The 24,705-nt window shown below is 44.2% G+C and overlaps 1 protein-coding gene across 1 annotated transcript; it reads right to left on the bottom strand.

The window, feature by feature from the left end:
* Nucleotides 1-14,482: 14,482 nt before the first annotated feature.
* LOC311110502 (neurofilament medium polypeptide-like) lies at nucleotides 14,483-16,921 on the bottom strand (the record flags this gene model as incomplete). Its single annotated transcript, XM_084153023.1, has 3 exons — nucleotides 14,483-15,218; nucleotides 15,743-15,867; nucleotides 16,136-16,921. 3 exons carry the CDS (start codon nucleotides 16,919-16,921, stop codon nucleotides 14,483-14,485), a joined length of 1,647 nt encoding a protein of 548 aa, XP_084009149.1.
* Nucleotides 16,922-24,705: the final 7,784 nt, after the last annotated feature.

The raw sequence follows: 24,705 nt of genomic DNA, 5'->3' as shown, positions 1-24,705 counted from the left end.
AGGATATTTCCTCTTTTGGTGTGACAGTGGGGTCTGGTTTAGGGGATGTTCCTTCTTTAGGGGTGACAGTGGGGTCTGGTTTAGGGGATGTCTCCTCTTTAGAGGTGACAGTGGGTTCTGGTTTAGGGGATGTCTCCTCTTTTTGGGTGACAGTGGGGTCTGGTTTAGGGGATGTTTGTTCTTTAGGGGTGACAGTGGGGTATGGTTTAGGGGATGTTCCTTCAATAGGGGTGACAGTGGGGTCTGGTTTATGGGATATCTCCTCTTTAGGAGTGACAGTGGGGTTTGGTTTAGGGGATGTTCCTTCTTTAGGGGTGACAGTGGGGTCTGGTTTAGGGGATGTCTCCTCTTTAGGGGTGACAGTGGGGTCTGGTTTAGGGGATGTTTCTTCTTTGGGGGTGACAGTGGGGTATGGTTTTGGGGATATTTCCTCTTTAGGGGTGATGTTTGGGTCTGGTTTAGGGGAAGTTTTTACTTTAGTGGTGGTGGTTGGGTCCGGTTTAGAGGATATTTCCTCTTTTGGTGTGACAGTGGGGTCTGGTTTAGGGGATGTTTCTTCTTTAGGGGTGACAGTGGGGTCTGGTTTTGGGGATATTTCCTCTTTAGGGGTGATGTTTGGGTCTGGTTTAGGGGAAGTTTTTACTTTAGGGGTGGTGGTTGGGTCCGGTTTAGAGGATATTTCCTCTTTTGGTGTGACAGTGGTGTCTGGTTTAGAGTATATTTCCTCTTTAGGGGTGATAGTGGGTTCTGGTTTAGGGGATATTTGTTCTTTAGGGATGACAGTGGGGTCTGGTTTAGGGGATGTCTCCTCTTTAGGGGTGACAGTGGGGTCTGGTTTAGGGGATGTCTCCTCTTTAGGGGTGACAGTGGGGTCTGCTTTAGGGAATGTTTCCTCTTTAGGGGTGACAGTGGGGTCTGGTTTAGGGGATGTTTCTTCTTTAGGGGTGACAGTGGGTTCTGGGGTAGGGGATGTTTCTTCTTTCGGGGTGACAGTGGGGTCTGGTTTAGGGGATGTCTCCTCTTTAGGAGTGACAGTGGGGTCTGGTTTAGGGGATGTTTCTTCTTTAGGGGTGACAGTGGGGTCTGTTTTTGGGGATATTTCCTCTTTAGGGGTGGCAGTTGGGTCTGGTTTAGAGGATGTTTCTTCTTTCGGGGTGACAGTGGGGTCTGGTTTAGGGGTTGTCTCCTCTTTAGGGGTGACAGTGGGGTCTGGTTTAGGGGATGTTTCTTCTTTAGGGGTGACAGTGGGGTCTGTTTTGGGTGATATTTCCTCTTTAGGGGTGGCAGTTGGGTCTTGTTTAGAGGATATTTCTTCTTTAGGGGGGACAGTGGGGTCTGGTTTAGGGGATGTCTCCTCTTTAGGGGTGACAGTGGGGTCTGGTTTTGGGGATGTCTCCTTTTTAAGGGTGACAGTGGGGTCTGGTTTAGGGGATGTCTCCTCTTTAGGGGTGAATGTGGGCTCTGGTTTAGGGGATGTTTCTTCTTTTGGGGTGACGGTTTTGTCTGGTTTAGGGGATGTCTCAGATTCTTTCACTTTTTCCTCAGCTGTTGAGAATTCTTTTGTGAACCTTTCACTGCCATTCGATTCATTCAGCTCAACCTTTTTTACACTATCATCCTTGTTGCCCACGTTTGGCTCTTTCGGACCCACCTCCTTTTCAGGATTATTTGGCACAGGCTCTTCCTTACACTCACTTGTTGTGCTGGGAATTCCGTCTGGAATTTTACTTCCTACTGTTGTGTCATCCTGTGTCGTTTTTACACCAGAATCATCTGGTGACTTCACCTGCTCCACTGCCGCTTTGGTTGAACTGCTCTTCAGCTCTGCAGTGATATCAGGGGATTCCATGCCCTTCTCTGTGGTCTCAGGGAGATCCTCTTCTTGTGTTCTCACATCGCACTCTGCCTCTTGTGTTGTCACAGCACTCTCTGCCTCTTGAGGTTGGTCTGACTCTCTGTGCTCCTTCTGATCACGTTTCTGCTCCAGTGTTGGGGCACTCTGCTCTGTCAGATCTACCTCTTTTCTCTCTTTGATGGGACTTTCTTTTGGGCTATCCTGCTGTTGCTCTGTTGAGAAACTCTCCTCTTTCAGATCTATCTCTTTTTTCTCTTTTAAATGACTTTCTTTTTTTCTCTCCTCTGACAACTTTTTGGATTCTTTGGAGATGTCCTCCATGGGGACCTGTGGTTCACCCTTTATTGAACTTCCTGTTTTAGGTTCTGTCTCCTCAGAGCCTGTCTCCTCGATGTCGGACATCTCCACCTCTCTGGTGGTCTCAGTTTTAATCTCCTCTACAAACTTGTACTGGGGCACAGATCTGCGTGTGGGACCTCCCTGCCGGGCCAGGCAAGGCAGGGTGTAGACGGGGGGCTGGTTGTAGATGCAGGGCATGGAGATGTGGGTGTCAGAGATGGTGTACAGACGGGACTCCTCACCCTCCAGGAGTTTCCTATAGGGAGACAGAAAGACCTGTTATTATCGTCATGACTATAATATGGATATGTCCCAATGTGTTAGCCTCGTAAATACCAGACTGATCACCGCTGTGCACATCCATGTGAGCTCGCCAGATCAGGCGGCTTGCAACGCTACCAATGTGTGTGGATGTGTCTGAATATCCATATTATGATTAAAGGGTCATTCTGTGATGTGATATGGTCTATGGTCAGTTGAGGTTAAATATGAAATCAAACTATTTCAATAAAATGTCTACTGTTTATTTTGATTGGTCTTTCTTCATTGTTCACTATTTACTGTGTTTTGTAGTAATCCCTCACTAACACTATTGCAGTTTTGCTCAGTTTTGCTCTAACCCAGCACTAAGTTGAATCAGATGTGTTAGTGCTGGGCTAGAATAAAATGCACACCCCTTGGTTATCCTCAGAAAAAGATCCAGGAACACATTATGATATATATGGTATTTTCCTCAGTCAATGATATTATATATGGTAGAGACGGAGCTGATGTCTCTTACCTGTAAGAGAGAATCTCCACATCTAAAGCCATTTTGACATTCAGCAGGTCCTGGTACTCTCTCAGGTAGCCAGACATGTCTAGTTTAGCATTGGTCAGCTGATTCTCCAGCTGCCTGATAGTGTCCTGGACAGAAAAGCACACAAATAGAGTCAATAATAGTGTCCACCAGCCACTTTAGTTGGTATGACAACAGGGAGAAATTTAGGGGGGGAAATAATATTTATATGAGGAAATTATATTCCAATAATGGTATAGTTCACATGGGGCCTATATTTGTGGCCGACACCTACAACATAGGCCTGAATACAAATATGAATCATAAAAATGCACATGTTTATTTACATTGATTAGAGGTACAAAATAAACCACAGCCTACCTGGTAATGAATCATTTCCACATAGTGACGCTCCTCCAGCTCGTGTAGTTGTTTTTCCAGGGCCTCTCTCGTTCCTTTCCCGCAGTCCAGCTCAATATTTTTTCCCTGCAGGCACCTTCTATTCTCCTGGATCTCCTGCTGGGTCGCCTTCAGCGCCTCTCTGTTGCTCTCTGCCGCTTTGGTTAACTTTGCGAACTGGACACGGAAGCCCTCCTCCGCCTGCTGAATGTCGGAGGCAGCGTGACCTTCTAAATGTGCACGGATGTCCCAGAGAGCCGCAGTGATTTCGGGTTTGCCAAAGTTGTGCGCCTTGACCGTTACCTGAGCCTCTTGGATCTGGGCCACCATCTCCGATACCTCGTCCTCATGGTTCTTCTTCAGGAAGTGGATCTCGTCCACCAGAGACTGCGCTTTCTTGTCCAACTGAAGTTTGGCGAGGTATGCATCGTTGGCGTCCTTTTTTAGCACAAGGATGCCGTTCTCTGCGTCCGAGCGGTCACGCGCCTCCTGCTCGTACTTGTCTCTCAAGGTGAGGAAATCTTCCTCCAGGTTCTGATGCTCTATCTCGATCTGACGCTTCTGAAGGGTGATGTCATGAACTTGTTTCCTCAGATCCATAAGCTCCGGCTCGTGCTCCTGGGCCAGAGACGCAGGGGACTGTGCTTTCTGTTTTATTTCCTCGATTTCCCTCTCGAGCAATTCATTTTGATGCTCGAAATGACGCACCTTCTCTATGAATCCGGCGAAACGATCGTTCAGCCCATGGAGCAGTTCTTTCTCATTCGTTTTCATCAACACCCCGGTAAATGGGTTTGATAAATAAAAAAAGCTCTCCGATGATCTCGGAACGGATCCGAATTCGCTATTCAGTGTGTTTGCATATCCTTTGTTTATAGATGCGGTAGTCGACTCAAAGCCAACGGTCCTGGACGCAGAAGGGGATCCAGTCAGTTTGAGTTGATAGCGGGAATACTCAGCTTGAGCTCCCCTATGCGGAGAACCCGAACGATACTCCATTCTGTGGCTCATATTGTCTCAGTAGACTCAGCCGTGTTGGTGTGCAGGCTAAGCAGCACGGCTCCTACCTTTTATACCCCCTCAGTCTGCTCGGGCTGCAGAATAGAACTGTCCATAGTGCTGAAAATGTATAGAATCAGCTGTAGGCTTGGCTGTCTGCCAACGCGAGCGTATCTGTCTCTCTCTCTCCCTCATCGTTTTGTCGCAGACAGCAGTTACGCATAGGAGATAATTTCACTTGGAAACTTCGGCAGTCAACAATGTCGCCTCAAAATTATAAGTCATATGTCTTCAATAAATTGTCAGGTGTTCAGACTATTGTTTTATCCAAGGGGCTTTCCTAGTTTTGATGATTTTCTTGATATTATCGAAAGGGGCTGCAAATTCTGGTTTGGCTGAATGTGCTTGCCTTGTAATAGAACTGTATATTACTGTATACAAGAGACTGTGATGCAAGTGTAAAATAGTAATTAAGAATGACCCTAAGCCTAGACATAACTGCTCCCATTTCTCAGTCAAGCAGCACTTTTAAAGGGCATTCCAGACACTTTTCAACCTCACATTCATCATCTCCAGCACCAAACCTGTGAAAATGAGCTTGAAAAGGGGTGGAGTTGCCCTGTATCTTGCACCTTTTTACTAATGTCTACATGAGGAAAATGCATGGGTCTGCTTGGCTTGGCCAAGACAGGCTGGCTGAAAAGCCAGAAAACAAGCAAATGGCCTGGATCTGTTCCCGTGTTACAGCCTTCATTCGCACCCCACTACAAGCAGTATACGGTAGGTTGCTCATAGAAATCAATGATGTATTTGAATGAATCATATGAATATGATATCAGAATATGATATTTACTCACTTGATCAGACATGAAAAGAGAATATTAAATAGAAAACAAAGCAATTTCTCAGAAAAAATATATTTTATTGTAAAATAGTGTATCATCACAACAATAAGCACTAAATTAAATCCCTGTCACTTGATATATGTACGTTAGAATAGGATACACAGTGATTCACATATTTTAACACGTTTCATAGGCAAAATGTGTATAATTTCTGGGCATTGTAATATTTCATTTGTAACCAAACATGCTCAATGGGTGACATGTCTGGTGAGTATGCAGGCCCAGTAAGAAATGGGAAATGTTTAGCTTCCAGAAATTGTGTACAGATCCTTGCGACATGGGGCCATGCATTATCATGCTGAAACATGAGGTGATGAATGGCACGACAATGGGCCTCGGATGTCATCACGGTATCTCTGTGCATTCAAATTGCCATCAATAAAATGCAATTGTGTTTGTTGTCATCCGTAGCTTATGCCTGCCCATACCATAACCCTACCGCCACAAAGGCGCACTCTGTTCACACCGTTGACATCAGCAAACCACTCACCCACACCATGCCATACACGCTGTTTGCCATCTGCCCGGTACAGTTTAAACCGGGATTCATCAGTAAAGATCACACTTCTCCAGCGTGCCAGTTTCCATCGAAGGTGAGCATTTGCCCACTGAAGTCGGTTACGACGCTGAACTGCAGTCAGGTCAAGACCCTGGTGAGGACGACGAGCACGCAGATGAGCTTCCCTGAGACTGTTTCTGACAGTTTGTGCAGAAATTCTTCGGTTATGCAAACCCATAGTTTCATCCATAGTTTCATCAGCTGTCCAGGTGGCTGGTATCAGAAACCGGATGTGGAGATCCTGGGCTGTCGAGGTTACACGTGGTCTGTGGTTGTGAGGCTGGTTGGACGTACTGCCAAATTCTCTAGAACTATGTTGGAGGTGGCTTATGGTAGAGAAATGAACATTCAATTATCTGGCAACAGCTCTGGTGGACATTCCTGCAGTCAGCATGCTAATTGCACGCTCCCTCAACACTTGAAACATCTGTGGCATTATGTTGTGTGAGCTCAACTGTGAATGGTCCTGGCTCACCAAAATAAAGTGTCAAGTGAAGCCAGTTTGGATTTGGCTTCACTCCAATAACATCACATCGAGAGCAATACGTCATTGACCCTTTCCTAAATTAGCCATGGATGGAGATAGGGATTTGGACTTGTGGTTTTACTTAATTCTTGTACTGGCCAATGATTATAACGGCGATTCTGATCTAACCATAAATTCATACATTGTTGTGCCCGAGGCCTGAGAGGATGGAAGTTCATTTTGTAGCTAGATGTAGAAGGCTAATGTTAACTAGCTAATTTTGCCCATGAAAGGAAGTTAGGCTAGCGAGCAAGCATTTTAGCTAGGTAGCCTAGGACAACAAAATATAAAAGTGTGTACTGTATAACAGTCATAGACCGTCTCGTCAATATGAAAGAGAGGAGGATGGCATTGACATTTCTCTACAAGTAGGTTGAGTCAACATGTTTTATCTACTTGCATGAACATGCACACACACACACACATAAACACATACACACACACACAAAACCGGAATCATGGACAGCCACATCATATTTAGCTTACGTTGATTGGACTAAATCGTTTTTGGTATCTTTTAGTTGAATTAGACTAAGCATAGGTGAATTGATGATGTTGAAATGTTTAAGTTGAAATGGTGCTGGAATAGTGGAGGCAGCAACTGTTTTCTTTGCAACTTGCAATAATTATTGGTGGCTCTAAATCAATAGTTGTTTAGTAGTCTGAAAATGTTGGAAACATTAACTTGCTTGACCATGCTGTAGGTCATGTAACTAACTGTTTGTTACATGCAATATGCTTTGAGGACTTCACTGGACAGAGGTTACTCTCTGGTTTTGTGATGAAAAAAGGGTGTGGTTGAATTTATTCTGCCACTGTCTTCTTATTGTCTCGGCCTTAGGCCTATATATCACGGTGGCAAGGCATATGAACTAACAGGTTATAGAGCAAACAATGCAATTATCACGACAGATAGGTTGTAATATGGCTTTTTTATCTGGCTTGGCTTCCCCGGTGATTTTACCCATGCATCGCTACTGTTTAAACAGTCTATGGCTCGAGGTGATCTGAACTATTTGATTGGCCAGTGGTAGGCCTATAGGTGCACTTGATTTGCTCTCTGGGCCTGCGGGGTAGGTGGAGTTCTGTACAAATTACCTCGACTAACCTGTACCCCTACACATTGACTCGGTATTGGTAACCCCTGTATATCGCCTCATTATTGTTCTTTTATTGTGTTACTTGTTTTTTTTGTTTATTTTCTTAACTCTATTTTCTTAAAACTGCCTTGTTGGTTAAGGGCTTGTTAGTAAGCATTTCACGGTAAGGTCTACACCTGTTGTATTCGGCGCATGTGACAAATAAAATTTGATTGGATTTATAGATCTGTAATTCTCATTGAAAGCAAGTCGGTTTCTGCAAATTGCACTTTGAAAGGTGCTACTCATAGAATTATTCTGAATTTTTGCATTGTAATTTCATAATATTTTCATAATATACTGAATAAATATATACACGGAACATGCAACAATTTCAACGATTTTACTGAGTTACAGTTCATGTAAGCAAAGCAGTCAATTGAAATAATGCCCTAATCTATGGATTTCACATGACTGGGAAGGGGCGCAGCCATGGGAGGGCATAGGCACACCCACTTAGGAGCCAGAGCCAGTCAATCAGAATGAGTTTTTCCCCACAAAAGGACTTTATTACAGACAGAAATACTCCTCAGTTTCATCCGCTGTCGGGGTGGCTGGTCTCAGACGATCCTGCAGGTGAAGAAGCAGGAGGTGGAAGTCCTGGGCTGGCATTGTTACACGTGGTCTGCAGTTGTGAGGCCGGTTGGACATACTGCCAAGTTCTCTAAAATGACTTCTGGCAACAGCTCTGGTGGACATTCCTGTAGTCAGCATGCCAGTTGCAAGATCCCTCAAAACTTGAGACATCTGTGTCATTGTGTTGTCTGGTGTCTGACAAAACGAAAAAATATATAAATGCAACAAGTAAAGTGTTGGTCTCATGTTTTATGAGCTGAAATAAAAGATCACAGACATTTTCCATAGGCACAAAAAGCTTATTTCTCTCAAATTCTGTGCAAGCATTTGTTTACATCCCTGTTAGTGAGCATTTCTTCTTTGCCAAGATAATGCACCCACCTGACAGGTTAGGCATATCAAGAAGCTGATTAAACAGCATGGTCATTACACAGGTGCACCTTGTGCTGGGGACAACAAAAGGCCACTCTAAAATGTGCAGTTTTGTCACGCAACACAATGCCACAGATGTCTCAAGTTTTGAGGGAGCGTGCAGTTGGCATGATGACTGCAGGAATGCCCACCAGAGCTGTTGCCAGAAACTGTTATATTAATTTCTCTATCATAAGCCGTTTTAGAGAATTTGGCCAACTGGCCTCACAACCGCAGACCACGTGTGTGGCGTCCTGTGGGCGAGCGGTTTGCTTATGTCCATTTTGTGAACAGAGTGCCCCATGGTGGCGGTGGGGTTATAGTATGGGAAGGCATAAGCTACGGAGAATGAACACAAATGCATTTTATCGATGGCAATTTGAATGCACAGAGATAACGTGACGAGATCTTGAGGCCCATTGTCATGCCATTCATCCGCAGCCATCACCTCATGTTTCAGCATGATAAATCAAATCAAATCAAATTTTATTTGCTACATGAACCGAACACAACAGGTGTAGACCTTACAGTTAAATTCTTACTTACAACTCAAATCAAATCAAATCAAAATGTTTATGTCACATACACGTGTTTAGCAGATGTTATTGCGGGTGTAGCGAAATGGTTGTGCTTCTAGCTCCGACAGTGCAGTAATATCTAACAAGTAATATCTAACAATTTCACAACATATACCCAATACACACAAATCTAAGTAAGGAATGGAATTTATATACATATATGGACAAGCAATGACAGAGCGGCATGGACTAAGATACAGTAGAATATTATAGAATACAGTACATACATATGAGATGAGTAATGCAAGGTATATAAACATTATTAAAGTGACTAGTGTTCCATTTCTTAAAGTGGCCAGTGATTTCAATAGGCAGCAGCAGCCTCTAGTGTGCTAGTGATGGCTATTTTACAGTCTGATGGCCTTGAGATAGAAGCTGTTTTTCATTTTCTCGGTCCCAGCTTTGATGCACCTGTACTGACCTCGCCTTCTGGATGATAGCGGGGTGAACAGGCAGTGGCTCGGGTGGTTGATGTCCTTGATGATTTTTTTGGCCTTCCTGTGACATCGGGTGCTGTAGGTGTCCTGGAGGGTGGGTAGTTTGCCCCCGGTAACCGCCCTCTGGAGAGCCCTGCGGTTGCGGGCGGTGCAGTTGCCGTACCAGGCGGTGATACAGCCCGACAGGATACTCTCAATTGTGCACAGGATGCTCTCAATTTTGCAAGCCCTTAACCAACAACGCAGTTTTTAAGAAACGAAAAAAAAGGGTTAAGTAAAAAATAGATAAGTAAAAAATAAACATAGCAATTAATTAAAGAGCAGCAGTAAAATAAAATAACAGTAGGGAGGCTATATACAGGAAGTTCCGGTACAGAGTCAATGTGCTTGGGCACCGGTTAGTCGAGGTAATTGAGGTAATATGTACATGTGGGTAGAGTTAAAGTGACTATGCATAAATAATAAACAGAGTAGCAGCAGCGTAAAAGAGGGGGTTGGGGTGGGGTTGGGGGGCAATGCAAATAGTCCGGGTAGCCATGATTAGCTGTTCAGGAGTCTTATGGCTTGGGGGAATAAGCTGTTAAGAAGCCTTCCGGTACCGCTTGCTGTGCGGTAGCAGAGAGAACAGTCTATGACTAGGGTGTTTAGAGTCTTTGACAATTTTATGGCCTTCCTCTGACACCGCCTGGTATAGAGGTCCTGGATGGCAGGAAGCTTGACCCCAGTGATATACTGGGCCGTACGCACTACCCTGTTTAGAGCCTTGCGGTTGGAGGCCGAGCAGTTGCCATACCAGGCGGTGATGCAACCAGTCAGGATGCTCTCGATGGTGCAGCTGTATAGCTTTTTGAGGATCTGATGACCCATGACAAAAGTTTCCTGATGGGGAATATGCTTTGTCGTGCCCTCTTCACGACTGTCTTGGTGTGTTTGGACCATGATAGTTTGTTGGTGATGTGGACACCAAGGAACTTGAAGCTCTCAACCTGTTCCACTACAGCCCCATCGATGAAAATGGGGGCGTGCTCAGTCCTCTTTTTACCCCTGTAGTCCACAATCATCTCCTTTGTGTTGATCACGTTGCGGGAGAGGTTGTTATCCTGGCACCACACGGCCAGGTCTCTGACATCCTCCTCCCTATAGACTGTCTCATCGTTGTCGGTGATCAGGCCTACCACTGTTGTGTCGTAGGCAAACTTAATGATGGTTTTGGAGTCGTGCCTGGCCATGCAGTCATGGGTGAACAGGGAATACAGGAGGGGACTGAGCACTCACCCCTGAGGGGCCCCTGTGTTGAGGATCAGCATGGCAGATGTGTTGTTACCTACCATTACCACCAGTCAAGAAGTCCAGGATCCAGTTGCAGAGGGAGGTGTTTAGTCCCAGCGTCCTTAGCTTAGTGATGAGCTTTGAGGGCACTATGGTTTTGAACACTGAGCTGTAGTCAATGAATAGTATTCTGACGTAGGTGTTCCTCTTGTCCAGGTGGGAAAGGGCAGTGTGGATCTGTACACAATTCCTGGAAGCTGAAAATTGCCCAGTTCTTCCATGGCCTGCATACTCACCAGACATGTCACCCATTTAGCGTGTTTGGGATGCTCTGGATCGACGTGTACGACCGCGTGTTCCAGTTCCCGCCAATATCCAGCAACTTCACACAGCCATTGAAGAAGAGTGGGACAACATTCAGCAGGCCACAATCAACAGCCTGATCAACTCTACGCGAAGGAGATGTGTCACGCTGCATGAGGCAAATGGTGGTCACACCAGATACTGACGGGTTTTCTGATCCATGCCACTAACTTATTTGTTAAGGTATCCATGACCAACCGATGCATATCTATATTCCCAGTCATGTGAAATCCATAGATTAGGGCCTAATACATTTATTCATATCCTTTAATGAACTGTAACTCAGTATGTTGCATTTATATTGTTGTTCAGTATATAAGGCTCAACCGTCTCTGCCATGTTATGGGGAAATAGGATGCAGGGGAAGGGGAGATTTATTTTGAACTCAGCCTAGTGTTGTTGGAATTCACCTAGCTTCTATATAGGGGAGAAATTCTATATGTGATGCATTTTATCAGGCGAAATACAGCACAGCATGTCAGAATAGCTGGAAACAGAAGTGCTCTTCAAATAGCATTTATTGCTCAGCACATTCAAGCATGATCAAATCACATTATCAACCATTCACATTTTCATTCCTATGCACATTATCATCCATTGGGCAGAAGTAAATAGATACAGCAAAATACAGCTTTTGATTTGTTACATTCAAAATTACAGTACATCTCTCTCACAGGAGTTCATTATCTGTCCCTCATAATTGACAGTCACCAACCATGATACTGTACATATTAAGTGTCAGTTAATTTTTTAAGGTGGAGCAGTGCTCATATTGCTTTAAAGGCTTGCACTAACCATGCAGTTTTACAGAAAACCTCTACTGACCTCTAAATCTAGTCATTCTAAAAAGAGGTTAAATCCCAAGTTTTAGGTTTAGCTTGCATCTCTGCGATTGGCTCAGCATCTTATCCTGTTGTCTTCTTCAAAGTTGTGTCATCTTTGCTCTCTCCATCACCTCCTGTAAAGCCGTTCTCGTCTATTTTAAATTGCGCCTGTTCTGTTATCTTCCCATCAACTGTTTTCTCTTTCAAACCTACGTCTGATACATCCTGTTCTTTCACTGGAGATGTCTTTGTAATAGATATCTCCACATGTTCAGGTTTTAACTCAGAGGACTTGGTCTTCACGCTCTCTGTCTTTGGGGTTTCATTTTTGGAATCTGTAACCTTCTCAGGCTCTTTGGCCATAATTTCCTCTGGTTTCTCCTGAGTTGTGTTGCTCTCTGGCGCCTCCCTGTGTGAATCCATGCTCTCTGCAACTGCAGACACCTGTTTCTCTGGTGGTGTGATTGTCTTAGCTTTGTCACCACTGCTGATCGTTTCACTCTCTTCTGTAGGGGTGGTCTTGATTCTGGGGTGAGGATTGAGTCCGGTTTAGGGGTGGTCGTTGATTCTGGGGTGAGGGTTGAGTCTGGTTTAGGGGTGGTCGTTGATTCTGGGGTGACAGTGGGGTCTGGTTTAGGGGATGTTTCTTCTTTAGGGGTGACAGTGGGGTCTGGTTTAGGGGATGTTTCTTCTTTAGGGGTGACAGTGGAGTCTGGTTTAGGGGATGTTTCCTCTTTAGGGGTGACAGTGCGGTCGGGTTTAGGGGAAGTTTCTTCTTTAGGGGTGACAGTGGGGTCTGGTTTAGGGGATGTTTCTTCTTTAGGGGTGACAATGGGGTCTGGTTTAGGGGAGGTCTCCTCTTTAGGGGTGACAGATAGTTCTGGTTTAGGGGATGTTTCTCCCTTAGGGTAGACAGAGGGGTCTGGTTTAGGGGATGTCTCCTCTTTAGGGGTGACAGATAGTTCTGGTTTAGGGGATGTCTCCTCTTTAGGGGTGACAGTGGGGTCTGGTTTAGGGGTTGTCTCCTCTTTAGGGGTGACAGTGGGGTCTGGTTTAGAGGATATTTCATCTTTAGGGGTGACAGTTGGGTCTGGTTTAGAGGATATTTCTTCTTTAGGGGTGACAGTGGGGTCTGGTTTTGGGGATGTCTCCTCTTTAGGGGTGACAGTGGGGTCTGGTTTAGGGGATATTTCCTCTTTAGGGGTGACAGTGGGGTCTGGTTTAGAGGATACTTCTTCTTTAGGGGTGACAGTGGGGTCTGGTTTTGGGGATGTCTCCTCTTTAGGGGTGACAGTGGAGTCTGGTTTAGGGGATGTTCCTTCTTTAGGGGTGACAGTGGGGTCTGGTTTAGGGGATGTCTCCTCTTTAGGGGTAACAGTGGGGTCTGGTTTAGAGGATATTTCTTCTTTAGGGGTGACAGTGGGGTCTGGTTTTGGGGATGTCTCCTCTTTAGGGGTGACAGTGGAGTCTGGTTTAGGGGATGTTCCTTCTTTAGGGGTGACAGTGGGGTCTGGTTTAGGGGATATTTCCTCTTTAGGGGTGACAGTGGGGTCTGGTTTAGAGGATATTTCTTCAATAGGGGTGACAGTGGGGTCTGGTTTTGGGGATGTCTCCTTTTTAGGGGTGAAAGTGGGGTCTGGTTTAGGGGATGTTTCTTCTTTAGGGGTTACAGTGGGGTCTGGTTTAGGGGATGTCTCCTCTTTAGGGGTGACAGTGGGGTCTGGTTTAGAGGATATTTCTTCTTTAGGGGTTACAGTGGGATCTGGTTTAGGGGATGTTTCTTCTTTAGGGGTGACAGTGGGGTCTGGTTTAGGGGATGCTTCTTCTTTTGGGGTGACAGTAGGGTCTGGTTTAGGGGATGTTTTTTCTTTAGGGGTGACAGTGGGGTCTGGTTTAGGGGATGTTTCTTCTTTTGGGGTGACGGTTTTGTCTGGTTTAGGGGATGTCTCAGATTCTTTCACTTTTTCCTCAGCTGTTGAGAAATCTTTTGTGAACTTTTCACTGCCATTCGATTCATTCAGCTCAACCTTTTTTACACTATCATCCTTGTTGCTCACGTTTGGCTCTTTCGGATCCACCTCCTTTTCAGGATTCTTTGGCACAGGCTCTTCCTTACACTCACTTGTTGTGCTGGGAATTCCGTCTGGAATTTTACTTCCTACTGTTGTGTCATCCTGTGTCGTTTTTACACCAGAATCATCTGGTGACTTCACCTGCTCCACTGCCGCTTTGGTTGAACTGCTCTTCAGCTCTGCAGTGATATCAGGGGATTCCATGCCCTTCTCTGTGGTCTCAGGGAGATCCTCTTCTTGTGTTCTCACATCGCACTCTGCCTCTTGTGTTGTCACAGCACTCTCTGCCTCTTGAGGTTGGTCTGACTCGCTGTGCTCCTTCTGATCACGTTTCTGCTCCAGTGTTGGGGCACTCTGCTCTGTCATATCTACCTTTTTTCTCTCTTTGATGGGACTTTCTTTTGGGCTATCCTGCTGTTGCTCTGTTGAGGCACTCTCCTCTTTCAGATCTATCTATTTTTTCTCTTTTAAATGACTTCCTTTTTTTCTCTCCTCTGACACCTTTTTGGATTCTTTGGAGATGTCCTCCATGGGGACCTGTGGTTCACCCTTTATTGAACTTCCTGTTTTGGGTTCTGTTGAGCTGTCACCGTTCATGGGAACCTCTGGTTTGGACTCGTCATGTGTTGGGGCGTCATCTTTTTCTAATGTCTCCTTTTTCTTGGTGTCTAGCTCCTCGGTTGTGTCCAGTTTTTTTTCCTCTCCATCTTCTCCCTCGCTAGGGTTAACTCCATCTCCATTCATCGCTACCTCTGCTGATGTTTCCATCTGCTGTCTCTTAGACTCTTCCTCCTGTTCACCCTTTTCCTCTGGGGCGTCCACTTCAAGATCCACTTTACTTCCATCTTTCTCTTTCTCTTCATCCTCCTCTTCCCCACTCCTCCTATCAGCTTTGTCACGCTCTTCTCCCTGCTTCTGTCTCAGCTCCTCTCCCTGTCCCCCGACCGTCTCCTCGGAGCCTGTCTCCTCGGAGCCTGTCTCCTCGATCTCGGACATCTCCACCTCTCTGGTGGTCTCAGTTATGATCTCCTCTACAAACTTGTACTGGGGCACAGATCTACGTGTGGGACCTCCCTGCCGGGCCAGGCAAGGCAGGGTGTAGATGGGGAACTGGTTGTAGATGCAGGGCATGGAGATGTGGGTGTCAGAGATGGTGTACAGACGGGACTCCTCACCCTCCAGGAGTTTCCTATAGGGAGACAGAAAGACCTGTTATTACCGTCATGACTATGAATGGATATGTCCCAATGTGTTAGCCTCGTAAATACCAGACTGATCACCGCTGTGCACATCCATGTGAGCTTGCCAGATCAGGCGGCTTGCGACGCTACCAATGTGTGTGGATGTGTCTGAATATCCATATTATGATTAAAGTGTCATTCTGTGTTGTGATATGGTCTATGGTCAGTTCAGGTTAAATATGAAATCAAACTATTTCAATAAAATGTCTACTGTTTATTTTGATTGGTCTTTCTTCATTGTTCACTATTTACTGTGTTTTGTAGTAATCCCTCACTAATACTATGACACTTTTGCACAGTTTTGCTCTAACCCAGCACTAAGTTGAATCAGATGTGTTAGTGCTGGGCTAGAATAAAATGCACACCCCTTGGTTATCCTCAGAAAAAGATCCAGGAACACACTATAAAATATATGGTATTTTCCTCAGTCAATTATATGATATATGGGAGAGATGGAGTTGATGTCTCTTACCTGTAAGAGAGAATCTCCACATCCAAAGCCATTTTGACATTCAGCAGGTCATGGTACTCTCTCAGGTAGCCAGACATGTCTAGTTTAGCATTGGTCAGCTGATTCTCCAGCTGCCTGATAGTGTCCTGGACAGAAAAGCACACAAATAGAGTCAATAATAGTGTCCACCAGCCACTTTGGTTGGTATGACAACAGGGAGAAATAGGGGGGGGGGAATAATGTTCTACCACAATAGGCCTATATGAGGAAATTATATTCCAATAATGGTATAGTTCACATGGGGCCTATATTTGTTGCTGACACCTACAACATAGGCCTGAATGCAAATATGAATCATAAAAATGCGTATGTTTATTTACAATGATTAGAGGTACAAAATAAACCACAGCCTACCTGGTAATGAATCATTTCCACATAGTGACGCTCTTCCAGCTCGTGTAGTTGTTTTTCCAGGGCCTCTCTCGTTCCTTTCCCGCAGTCCAGTTCAATATTTTTTACCTGCAGGCACCTTCTATTCTCCTGGATCTCCTTCTGGGTCGCCTTCAGCGCCTCTCTGTTGCTCTCTGCCGCTTTGGTTAACTTTGCGAACTGGACACGGAAGCCCTCCTCCGCCTGCTGAATGTCGGAGGCAGCGTGACCTTCTAACTGTGCACGGATGTCCCGGAGAGCCGCAGTGATTTCGGGTTTGCAAAAGTCGTGTGCCTTGACCGTTACATGAGCCTCTTGGATCTGGGCCACCATCTCCGATACCTCGTCCTCATGGTTCTTCTTCAGGAAGTGGATCTCGTCCACCAGAGACTGCGCTTTCTTGTCCAACTGAAGTTTGGCGAGGTATGCATCGTTGGCGTCCTTTTTCAGCACAAGGATGCGGTTCTCTGCGTCCGAGCGGTCACGCGCCTCCTGCTCGTACTTGTCTCTCAAGGTGAGGAAATCTTCCTCCAGGTTCTGATGCTCTATCTCGATCTGACGCTTCTGAAGGGTGATGTCATGAACTTGTTTCCTCAGATCCATAAGCTCCGGCTCGTGCTCCTGGGCCAGAGAAGTAGGGGACTGTGCCTTCTGTTTGATTTCCTCGATTTCCCTCTCGAGCAATTCATTTTGATGCTCTAAATGACGCAACTTCTCTATGAATCCGGCGAAACGATCGTTCAGCCCATGGAGCAGTTCTTTCTCATTCATTTTCGTCAACACCCCGGTAAATGGGTTTGATAAATCAAAAAAGCTCTCCGATGATCTTGGAACGGATCCGAATTCGCTCTTCAGCGTCTTTGCATATCCTCTGCTCATAGATGCGGTAGTCGACTCAAAGCCAACGGTCCTGGACGCAGAGGGGGATCCAGTCAGTTTGAGTTGATAGAGGGAATACTCAGCTTGATTTCCTCTATGCGGAGAACCCGAAGGATACTCCATTCTGTGGCTCATATTGTCTCAGTAGACTCAGCCGTGTTGGTGTGCAGGCTAAGCAGCACGGCTCGTACCTTTTATACCCCCTCGGTCTGCTCGGGCTGCAGAATAGAACTGTCCATAGTGCTGAAAATGTATAGAATCAGCTGTTGGCTTGACTGTCTGCCAACGCGCGCGTCTTAACCTGTCCTCCCTGTCTCTCTCTCCATCTTTCTCTCTCTCTCCCTCATCGTTTTGTCGCAGACAGCAGTTACGCGTAGGATACCATTTTACTTTGAAACTTCGGCAGTCAACAATGTTGCCTCAAAATTATAAGTCATATGTCTTCAATAAATTGTCCGGTGTTCAGACTATTGTTTTATCCAAGGGGCTTTCCTTGTTTTGATGATTTTCTTGATATTATCGAAAGGGGCTGCAAATTCTGGTTTGGCTGAATGTGCTTGCCTTGTAATAGAACTGTATATTACTGTATACAAGAGACTGTAATGCAAGTGTAAAATAGTAATTAAGAATGACCCTAAGCCTAGACATTACTGCTCCCATTTCTCAGTCAAGCAGCACTTTTAAAGGGCATTCCAGCCACTTTTCAACCTCACATTCATAATCTCCAGCACCAAACCTGTGAAAATGAGCTTGAAAAGGGGTGGAGTTGCCCTATAATCTTGCACCTTTTTACTAATGTCTACATGAGGAAAATGCATGGGTCTGCTTGGCTGAAAAGCGTCAAGTGAAGCCAGTTTGGATTTGGCTTCACTCCAATCACATCACATCAAGAGCAATACGTCATTGACCTTTTCCTAAATTAGCCATGGATGGAGATAGGGATTTGGACTTGTGGTTTTACTTAATTATTGTGCTGGCCAATGATTATAACTGCAATTCTGATCTAACCATAAAATCATACATTGTTGTGCCCGAGGCCTGAGAGGATGGAAGTTCATTTTGTAGCTAGATGTAGAAGGCTAATATTAACTAGCAAATTTTGCCCATGAAAGGAAGTTAGGCTAGCGAGCAAGCATTTTAGCTAGGTAGCCTAGGACAACAAAATATAAAAGTGTGTACTGTATAACAGTCATAGACCGTCTCGTCAATATGAAAGAGAGGAGGATGGCATTGACATTTCTCTACAAGTAGGTTGAGTCAACATGTTTTTTCTACTTGCATGAACTCATGCACACACACACACAATCGGAATCATGGACAGCCACATCATATTTAGCTTACGTTGATTGGACTAAATCGTTTTTGGTATCTTTTAGTTGTATTAGACTAAGCATAGGTGAAGTGATGATGTTGAAATGTTTAAGTTGAAATGGTGCTGGAATAGTGGATGCAGCAACTGTTTTCTTTGCAACCTGCAATAATTATTGGTGGCTCTAAATCAATAGTTGTTTAGTAGTCTGAAAATGTCGGAAAAATTAACTTGCTTGACCATGCTGTAGGTCATGTAACTAACTGTTTGTTACATGCAATATGCTTTGAGGACTTCACTGGACAGAGGTTACTCTCCGGTTTTGTGATGAAAAAAAGGTGTGGTTGAATTTATTCTGCCACTGTCTTCTTATTGTCTCGGCCTTAGGCCTATATATCACGGTGGCAAGGCATATGAACTAACAGGTTATAGAGCAAACAATGCAATTATCACGACAGATAGGTTGTAATATGGCTTTTTTTTCTGGCTTGGCTTCCCCAGTGATTTTACCCATGCACCGCTACTGTTTAAACAGTCTATGGCTCGAGGTGATCTGAACTATTTGATTGGCCAGTGGTAGGCCTATAGGTGCACTTGATTTGCTCTCTGGGCCTGCCGGGTAGGTGGAGTTTTGTACAAATTACCTCGACTAACCTGTACCCCTACATATTGACTCGGTACTCATTATTGTTCCTTTATTGTGTTACTTGTTTTTTTTGTTTATTTAGTAAATATTTTCTTAATTCTATTTTCTTAAAACTGCCTTGTTGGTTAAGGGCTTGTTAGTAAGCATTTCACGGTAAGGTCTACACCTGTTGTATTCGGCGCATGTGACAAATAAAATTTGATTGGATTTATAGATCTGTAATTCTCATTGAAAGCAAGTCGGTTTCTGCAAATTGCACTTTGAAAGGTGCTACTCATAGAATTATTCTGAATTTTTATATTTTCATAATATACTGAACAAATATATATACGGAACATGCAACAATTTCAACGATTTTACTGAGTTACAGTTCATATAAGGAAAGCAGTCAATTGAAATAATGCCCTAATCTATGGATTTCACATGACAGGGAAGGGGCGCAGCCATGGGAGGGCATAGGCACACCCACTTAGGAGCCAGAGCCAGTCAATCAGAATGAGTTTTTCCCCACAAAAGGACTTTATTACAGACAGAAATACTCCTCAGTTTCATCCGCTGTCGGGGTGACTGGTCTCAGACGATCCTGCAGGTGAAGAAGCAGGAGGTGGAAGTCCTGGGCTGGCATTGTTACACGTGGTCTGCAGTTGTGAGGCCGGTTGGACATACTGCCAAGTTCTCTAAAACGACTTCTGGCAACAGCTCTGGTGGACATTCCTGTAGTCAGCATGCCAGTTGCAAGATCCCTCAAAACTTGAGACATCTGTGTCATTGTGTTGTCTGGTGTCTGACAAAACTAAAAAAATATAAATGCAACAAGTAAAGTGTTGGTCTCGTGTTTTATGAGCTGAAATAAAAGATCACAGACATTTTCCATAGGCACAAAAAGCGTATTTCTCTCATATTCTGTGCACAAATATGTTTACATCCCTGTTAGTGAGCATTTCTTATTTGCCAAGATAATGCACCCACCTGACAGGTTAGGCATATCAAGAAGCTGATTAAACAGCATGGTCATTACACAGGTGCACCTTGTGCTGGGGACAACAAAAGGCCACTCTAAAATGTGCAGTTTTGTCACGCAACACAATGCCACAGATGTCTCAAGTTTTGAGGGAGGGAGCATGCAGTTGGCATGATGACTGCAGGAATGCCCACCAGAGCTGTTGCCAGAGAATGTTATATTAATTTCTCTATCATAAGCCGCCTCCAACGTCGTTTTAGAGAATTTGGCCAACTGGCCTCACAACCGCAGACCACGTGTGTGGCGTCTTGGGGGCGAGCGGTTTGCTGATGTCCATTTTGTGAACAGAGTGTCCCATGGTGGCGGTGGGGTTATAGTATGGGCAGGCATAAACTACGGAGAATGAACACAATTGCATTTTATCGATGGCAATTTGAATGCACAGAGATAACGTGACGAGATCCTGAGGCCCATTGTCATGCCATTCATCCGCAGCCATCACCTCATGTTTCAGCATGATAAATCAAATCAAATCTAATTTTATTTGCTACATGAACCGAACACAACAGGTGTAGACCTTACAGTGAAATTCTTACTTACAACTCAAACCAAATCAAATAAAATGTTTATGTCACATACACGTGTTTAGCAGATGTTATTGCGGGTGTAGCGAAATGGTTGTGCTTCTAGCTCCGACAGTGCAGTAATATCTAACAAGTAATATCTAACAATTTCACAACATACAGTGGGGAAAAAAGTATTTAGTCAGCCACCAATTGTGCAAGTTCTCCCACTTAAAAAGATGAGAGAGGCCTGTAATTTTCATCATAGGTACACGTCAACTATGACAGACAAATTGAGGAAAAAAAATCCAGAAAATCATATTGTAGGATTTTTAATGAATTTATTTGCAAATTATGGTGGAAAATAAGTATTTGGTCACCTACAAACAAGCAAGATTTCTGGCTCTCACAGACCTGTAACTTCTTCTCTAAGAGGCTCCTCTGTCCTCCACTCGTTACCTGTATTAATGGCACCTGTTTGAACTTGTTATCAGTATAAAAGAGACCTGTCCACAACCTCAAACAGTCACACTCCAAACTCCACTATGGCCAAGACCAAAGAGCTGTCAAAGGACACCAGAAACAAAATTGTAGACCTGCACCAGGCTGGGAAGACTGAATCTGCAATAGGTAAGCAGCTTGGTTTGAAGAAATAAACTGTGGGAGCAATTATTAGGAAATGGAAGACATACAAGACCACTGATAATCTCCCTCGATCTGGGGCTCCACGCAAGATCTCACCCCGTGGGGTCAAAATGATCACAAGAACGGTGATCCCAGAAAAATCCCAGAACCACACAGGGGCACCTAGTGAATGACCTGCAGAGAGCTGGGACCAAAGTAACAAAGCCTACCATCAGTAACACACTACGCCGCCAGGGACTCAAATACTGCAGTGCCAGACGTGTCCCCCTGCTTAAGCCAGTACATGTCCAGGCCCGTCTGAAGTTTGCTAGAGTGCATTTGGATGATCCAGAAGAGGATTGGGAGAATGTCATATGGTCAGATGAAACCAAAATATAACTTTTTGGTAAAAACTCAAATCGTCGTGTTTGGAGGACAAAGAATGCTGAGTTGCATCCAAAGAACACCATACCTACTGTGAAGCATGGGGGTGGAAACATCATGCTTTGGGGCTGTTTTTCTGCAAAGGGACCAGGACGACTGAAGGAAAGAATGAATGGGGCCATGTATCGTGAGATTTTGAGTGAAAACCTCCTTCCATCAGCAAGGGCATTGAAGATGAAACATGGCTGGGTCTTTCAGCATGACAATGATCCCAAACACACCGCCCAGGCAACGAAGGAGTGGCTTCGTAAGAAGCATTTCAAGGTCCTGGAGTGGCCTAGCCAGTCTCCAGATCTCAACCCCATAGAAAATCTTTGGAGGGAGTTGAAAGGCTGCCCAGCGACAGCCCCAAAACATCACTGCTCTAGAGGAGATCTGCATGGAGGAATGGGCCAAAATACCAGCAACAGTGTGTGAAAACCTTGTGAAGACTTACAGAAAACATTTGACCTGTGTCATTGCCAACAAAGGGTATATAACAACGTATTGAGAAACTTTTGTTATTGACCAAATACTTATTTTCCACCATAATTTGCAAATAAATTCATTAAAAATCCTACAATGTGATTTTCTGGAGAAAAAAAATCTCATTTTGTCTGTCATAGTTGACGTGTACCTATGATGAAAATTACAGGCCTCTCTCATCTTTTTAAGTGGGAGAACTTGCACAATTGTGGCTGACTAAATACTTTTTTCCCCCACTGTATACCCAATACACACAAATCTAAGTAAGGAATGGAATTTATATACATATATGGACAAGCAATGACAGAGCGGCATGGACTAAGATACAGTAGAATATTATAGAATACAGTACATACATATGAGATGAGTAATGCAAGATATGTAAACATTATTAAAGTGACTAGTGTTCCATTTCTTAAAGTGGCCAGTGATTTCAATAGGCAGCAGCAGATTTTCTTGGCCTTCCAGTGACATCGGGTGCTGTAGGTGTCCTGGAGGGTGGGTAGTTTGCCCCCGGTAACCGCCCTATGGAGAGCCCTGTGGTTGCGGGCGGTGCAGTTTCCGTACCAGGCGGTGATACAGCCCGACAGGATGCTCTTAATTGTGCACAGGATGCTCTCAATTGTGCAAGCCCTTAACCAACAATGCAGTTTTTAAGAAAATTAAAAAAAGGGTTAAGTAAAAAATAGATAAGTAAAAAAAATTAAAAATAGCAATTAATTAAAGAGCAGTAGTAAAATAAAATAACAGTAGGGAGGCTATATACAGGAAGTTCCGGTACAGAGCCAATGTGCTTGGGCACCAGTTAGTCGAGGTAATTGAGGTAATATGTACATGTGGGTAGAGTTAAAGTGACTATGCATAAATAATAAACAGAGTAGCAGCAGTGAAGAAGAGTGGGACAACATTCCGCAGGCCACAATCAACAGCCTGATCAACTCTATGCGAAGGAGATGTGTCGCTCTGCATGAGGCAAATGGTGGTCACACCAGATACTGACTGGTTTTCTGATCCATTCCCCTAACTTTTTTGATAAAGTATCCATGACCAACAGATACATATCTGTATTCCCAGTCATGTGAAATCCACAGATTAGGGCCTAATTGTTATGAGAACTATTTAACTAACTATTTCAGTGTCTCTGTGTGTCTCCCAAAAGGTTGTAATGCTTTTGGATCAAGAAACGGACAGAGTTCCGGTCTGCATAGTCAGAGATCTTTATTCATTGAGAATTCCGCCACAAAATGGTCGTAAAATATTTTTATACGCACACGTCATACAAAAATCCCACCCTCTATAGGCGGGTTGTAGTTTTCCACTTGAAAACTGCTCTCCTGACCATCAGGTCACACACACACACACACACACACACACATACACACACACACACACACACACACACACACACACATACACATACACACATACATACACACACATGTTCTTATCATAGTCTACTCTCTGCATTCCTCAGTTATCTCCGTTCTCACAATATTCTGACTGCCTCATTGTACATCTAACTAAGCTACACATATTATCAGTTTATAGTCTTATGATTCTAACACTTTTCACACAGTTTCGGAGTGTAATAATTAGTCACTACTAAGAAAGTACTAATCATACTTAAAACAAGAACATTTCACAACTATATTTAAGGGTGGAACATTTAGTCATTACTTTTAACCTGTATATATTTTAATTTCTATATCACTAATACATTTATTGCTTTCCTTATATGAACTGTAACTCAGTATGTTGCGTTTATATATTTGTTCAGTATAAAAGGCTCAACCGTGAGTCTATGCCATGTTATGGGGAAATAGGATGCGGAGGAAGGGATATTTATTTTGAACTCAGCCTAGTGCTTTTGGAATTCACCTTGCTTTCACATAGGGGAGAAATTCTATATGTGATGCATCTCATCAGGCGAAATACAGCACAGCATGTCAAAATAGCTGGTGTAGTATCTGAACAGTTTATAATTTAACAATTCTTACCCCTCATAGTCTCAGAAATCTTCTGAACTATGGGTAATATACATTGACTATGCCTAGGCTCAGAGACTATCATAGGCTCTTAGAGCAGGAAGATGTCACCCTAGTGAGGTGTGATACGGTGAATCCAGCCGAGAATTTGCCAACTTCAGAGGATGGTGAGCCACATGATTCTGTTCAAGAAGCAGATAAATACTAGAGGCTTAGATCAGATTTGCAAGCCTTTCCATCACGTGAGGCAGACCTGGAATATTGGACTGATGGGTCTTGTTATCGTGTGGGAGATAAATTGTGTGCTGGCTATGCAGTAGTTAAAGCCCAAGGAACTGGATTTGTTGTTGAAAAGGCTGAAGTAATACCACAGCCTGCGTCTGCACAACTTGCTGAACTTGTGGGGCTAACAGAAGCGTGCTTGTTAGCAGAAGGAAAGCGAGTGACGATATACACTGATTCAGCATATACACATAGTGTATGTCATTTGTTTGGAGCAGTGTGGAAAGGTCGAGGGTTTAAGAAAATGGATGGTTCTCCAATACAACATCATGCGCAAATAATGAAATTGTTGCATGCTATGATGAAGCCTAAAGAGATAGCGATAGCTAAGTGTGCAGCTCATAAAACCGATGTGTCAAAAGTCACACAAGGGAACAAAGCTGCTGATGAAGCTGCA

Source organism: Coregonus lavaretus (genome assembly GCF_964263955.1).
Source record: "Coregonus lavaretus genome assembly, chromosome: 36".
Taxonomy (NCBI): Eukaryota; Metazoa; Chordata; class Actinopteri; order Salmoniformes; family Salmonidae; genus Coregonus; species Coregonus lavaretus.
Note: the sequence above shows the minus strand (reverse complement) of the source record. Positions and strands in the feature narration are given on the sequence as shown.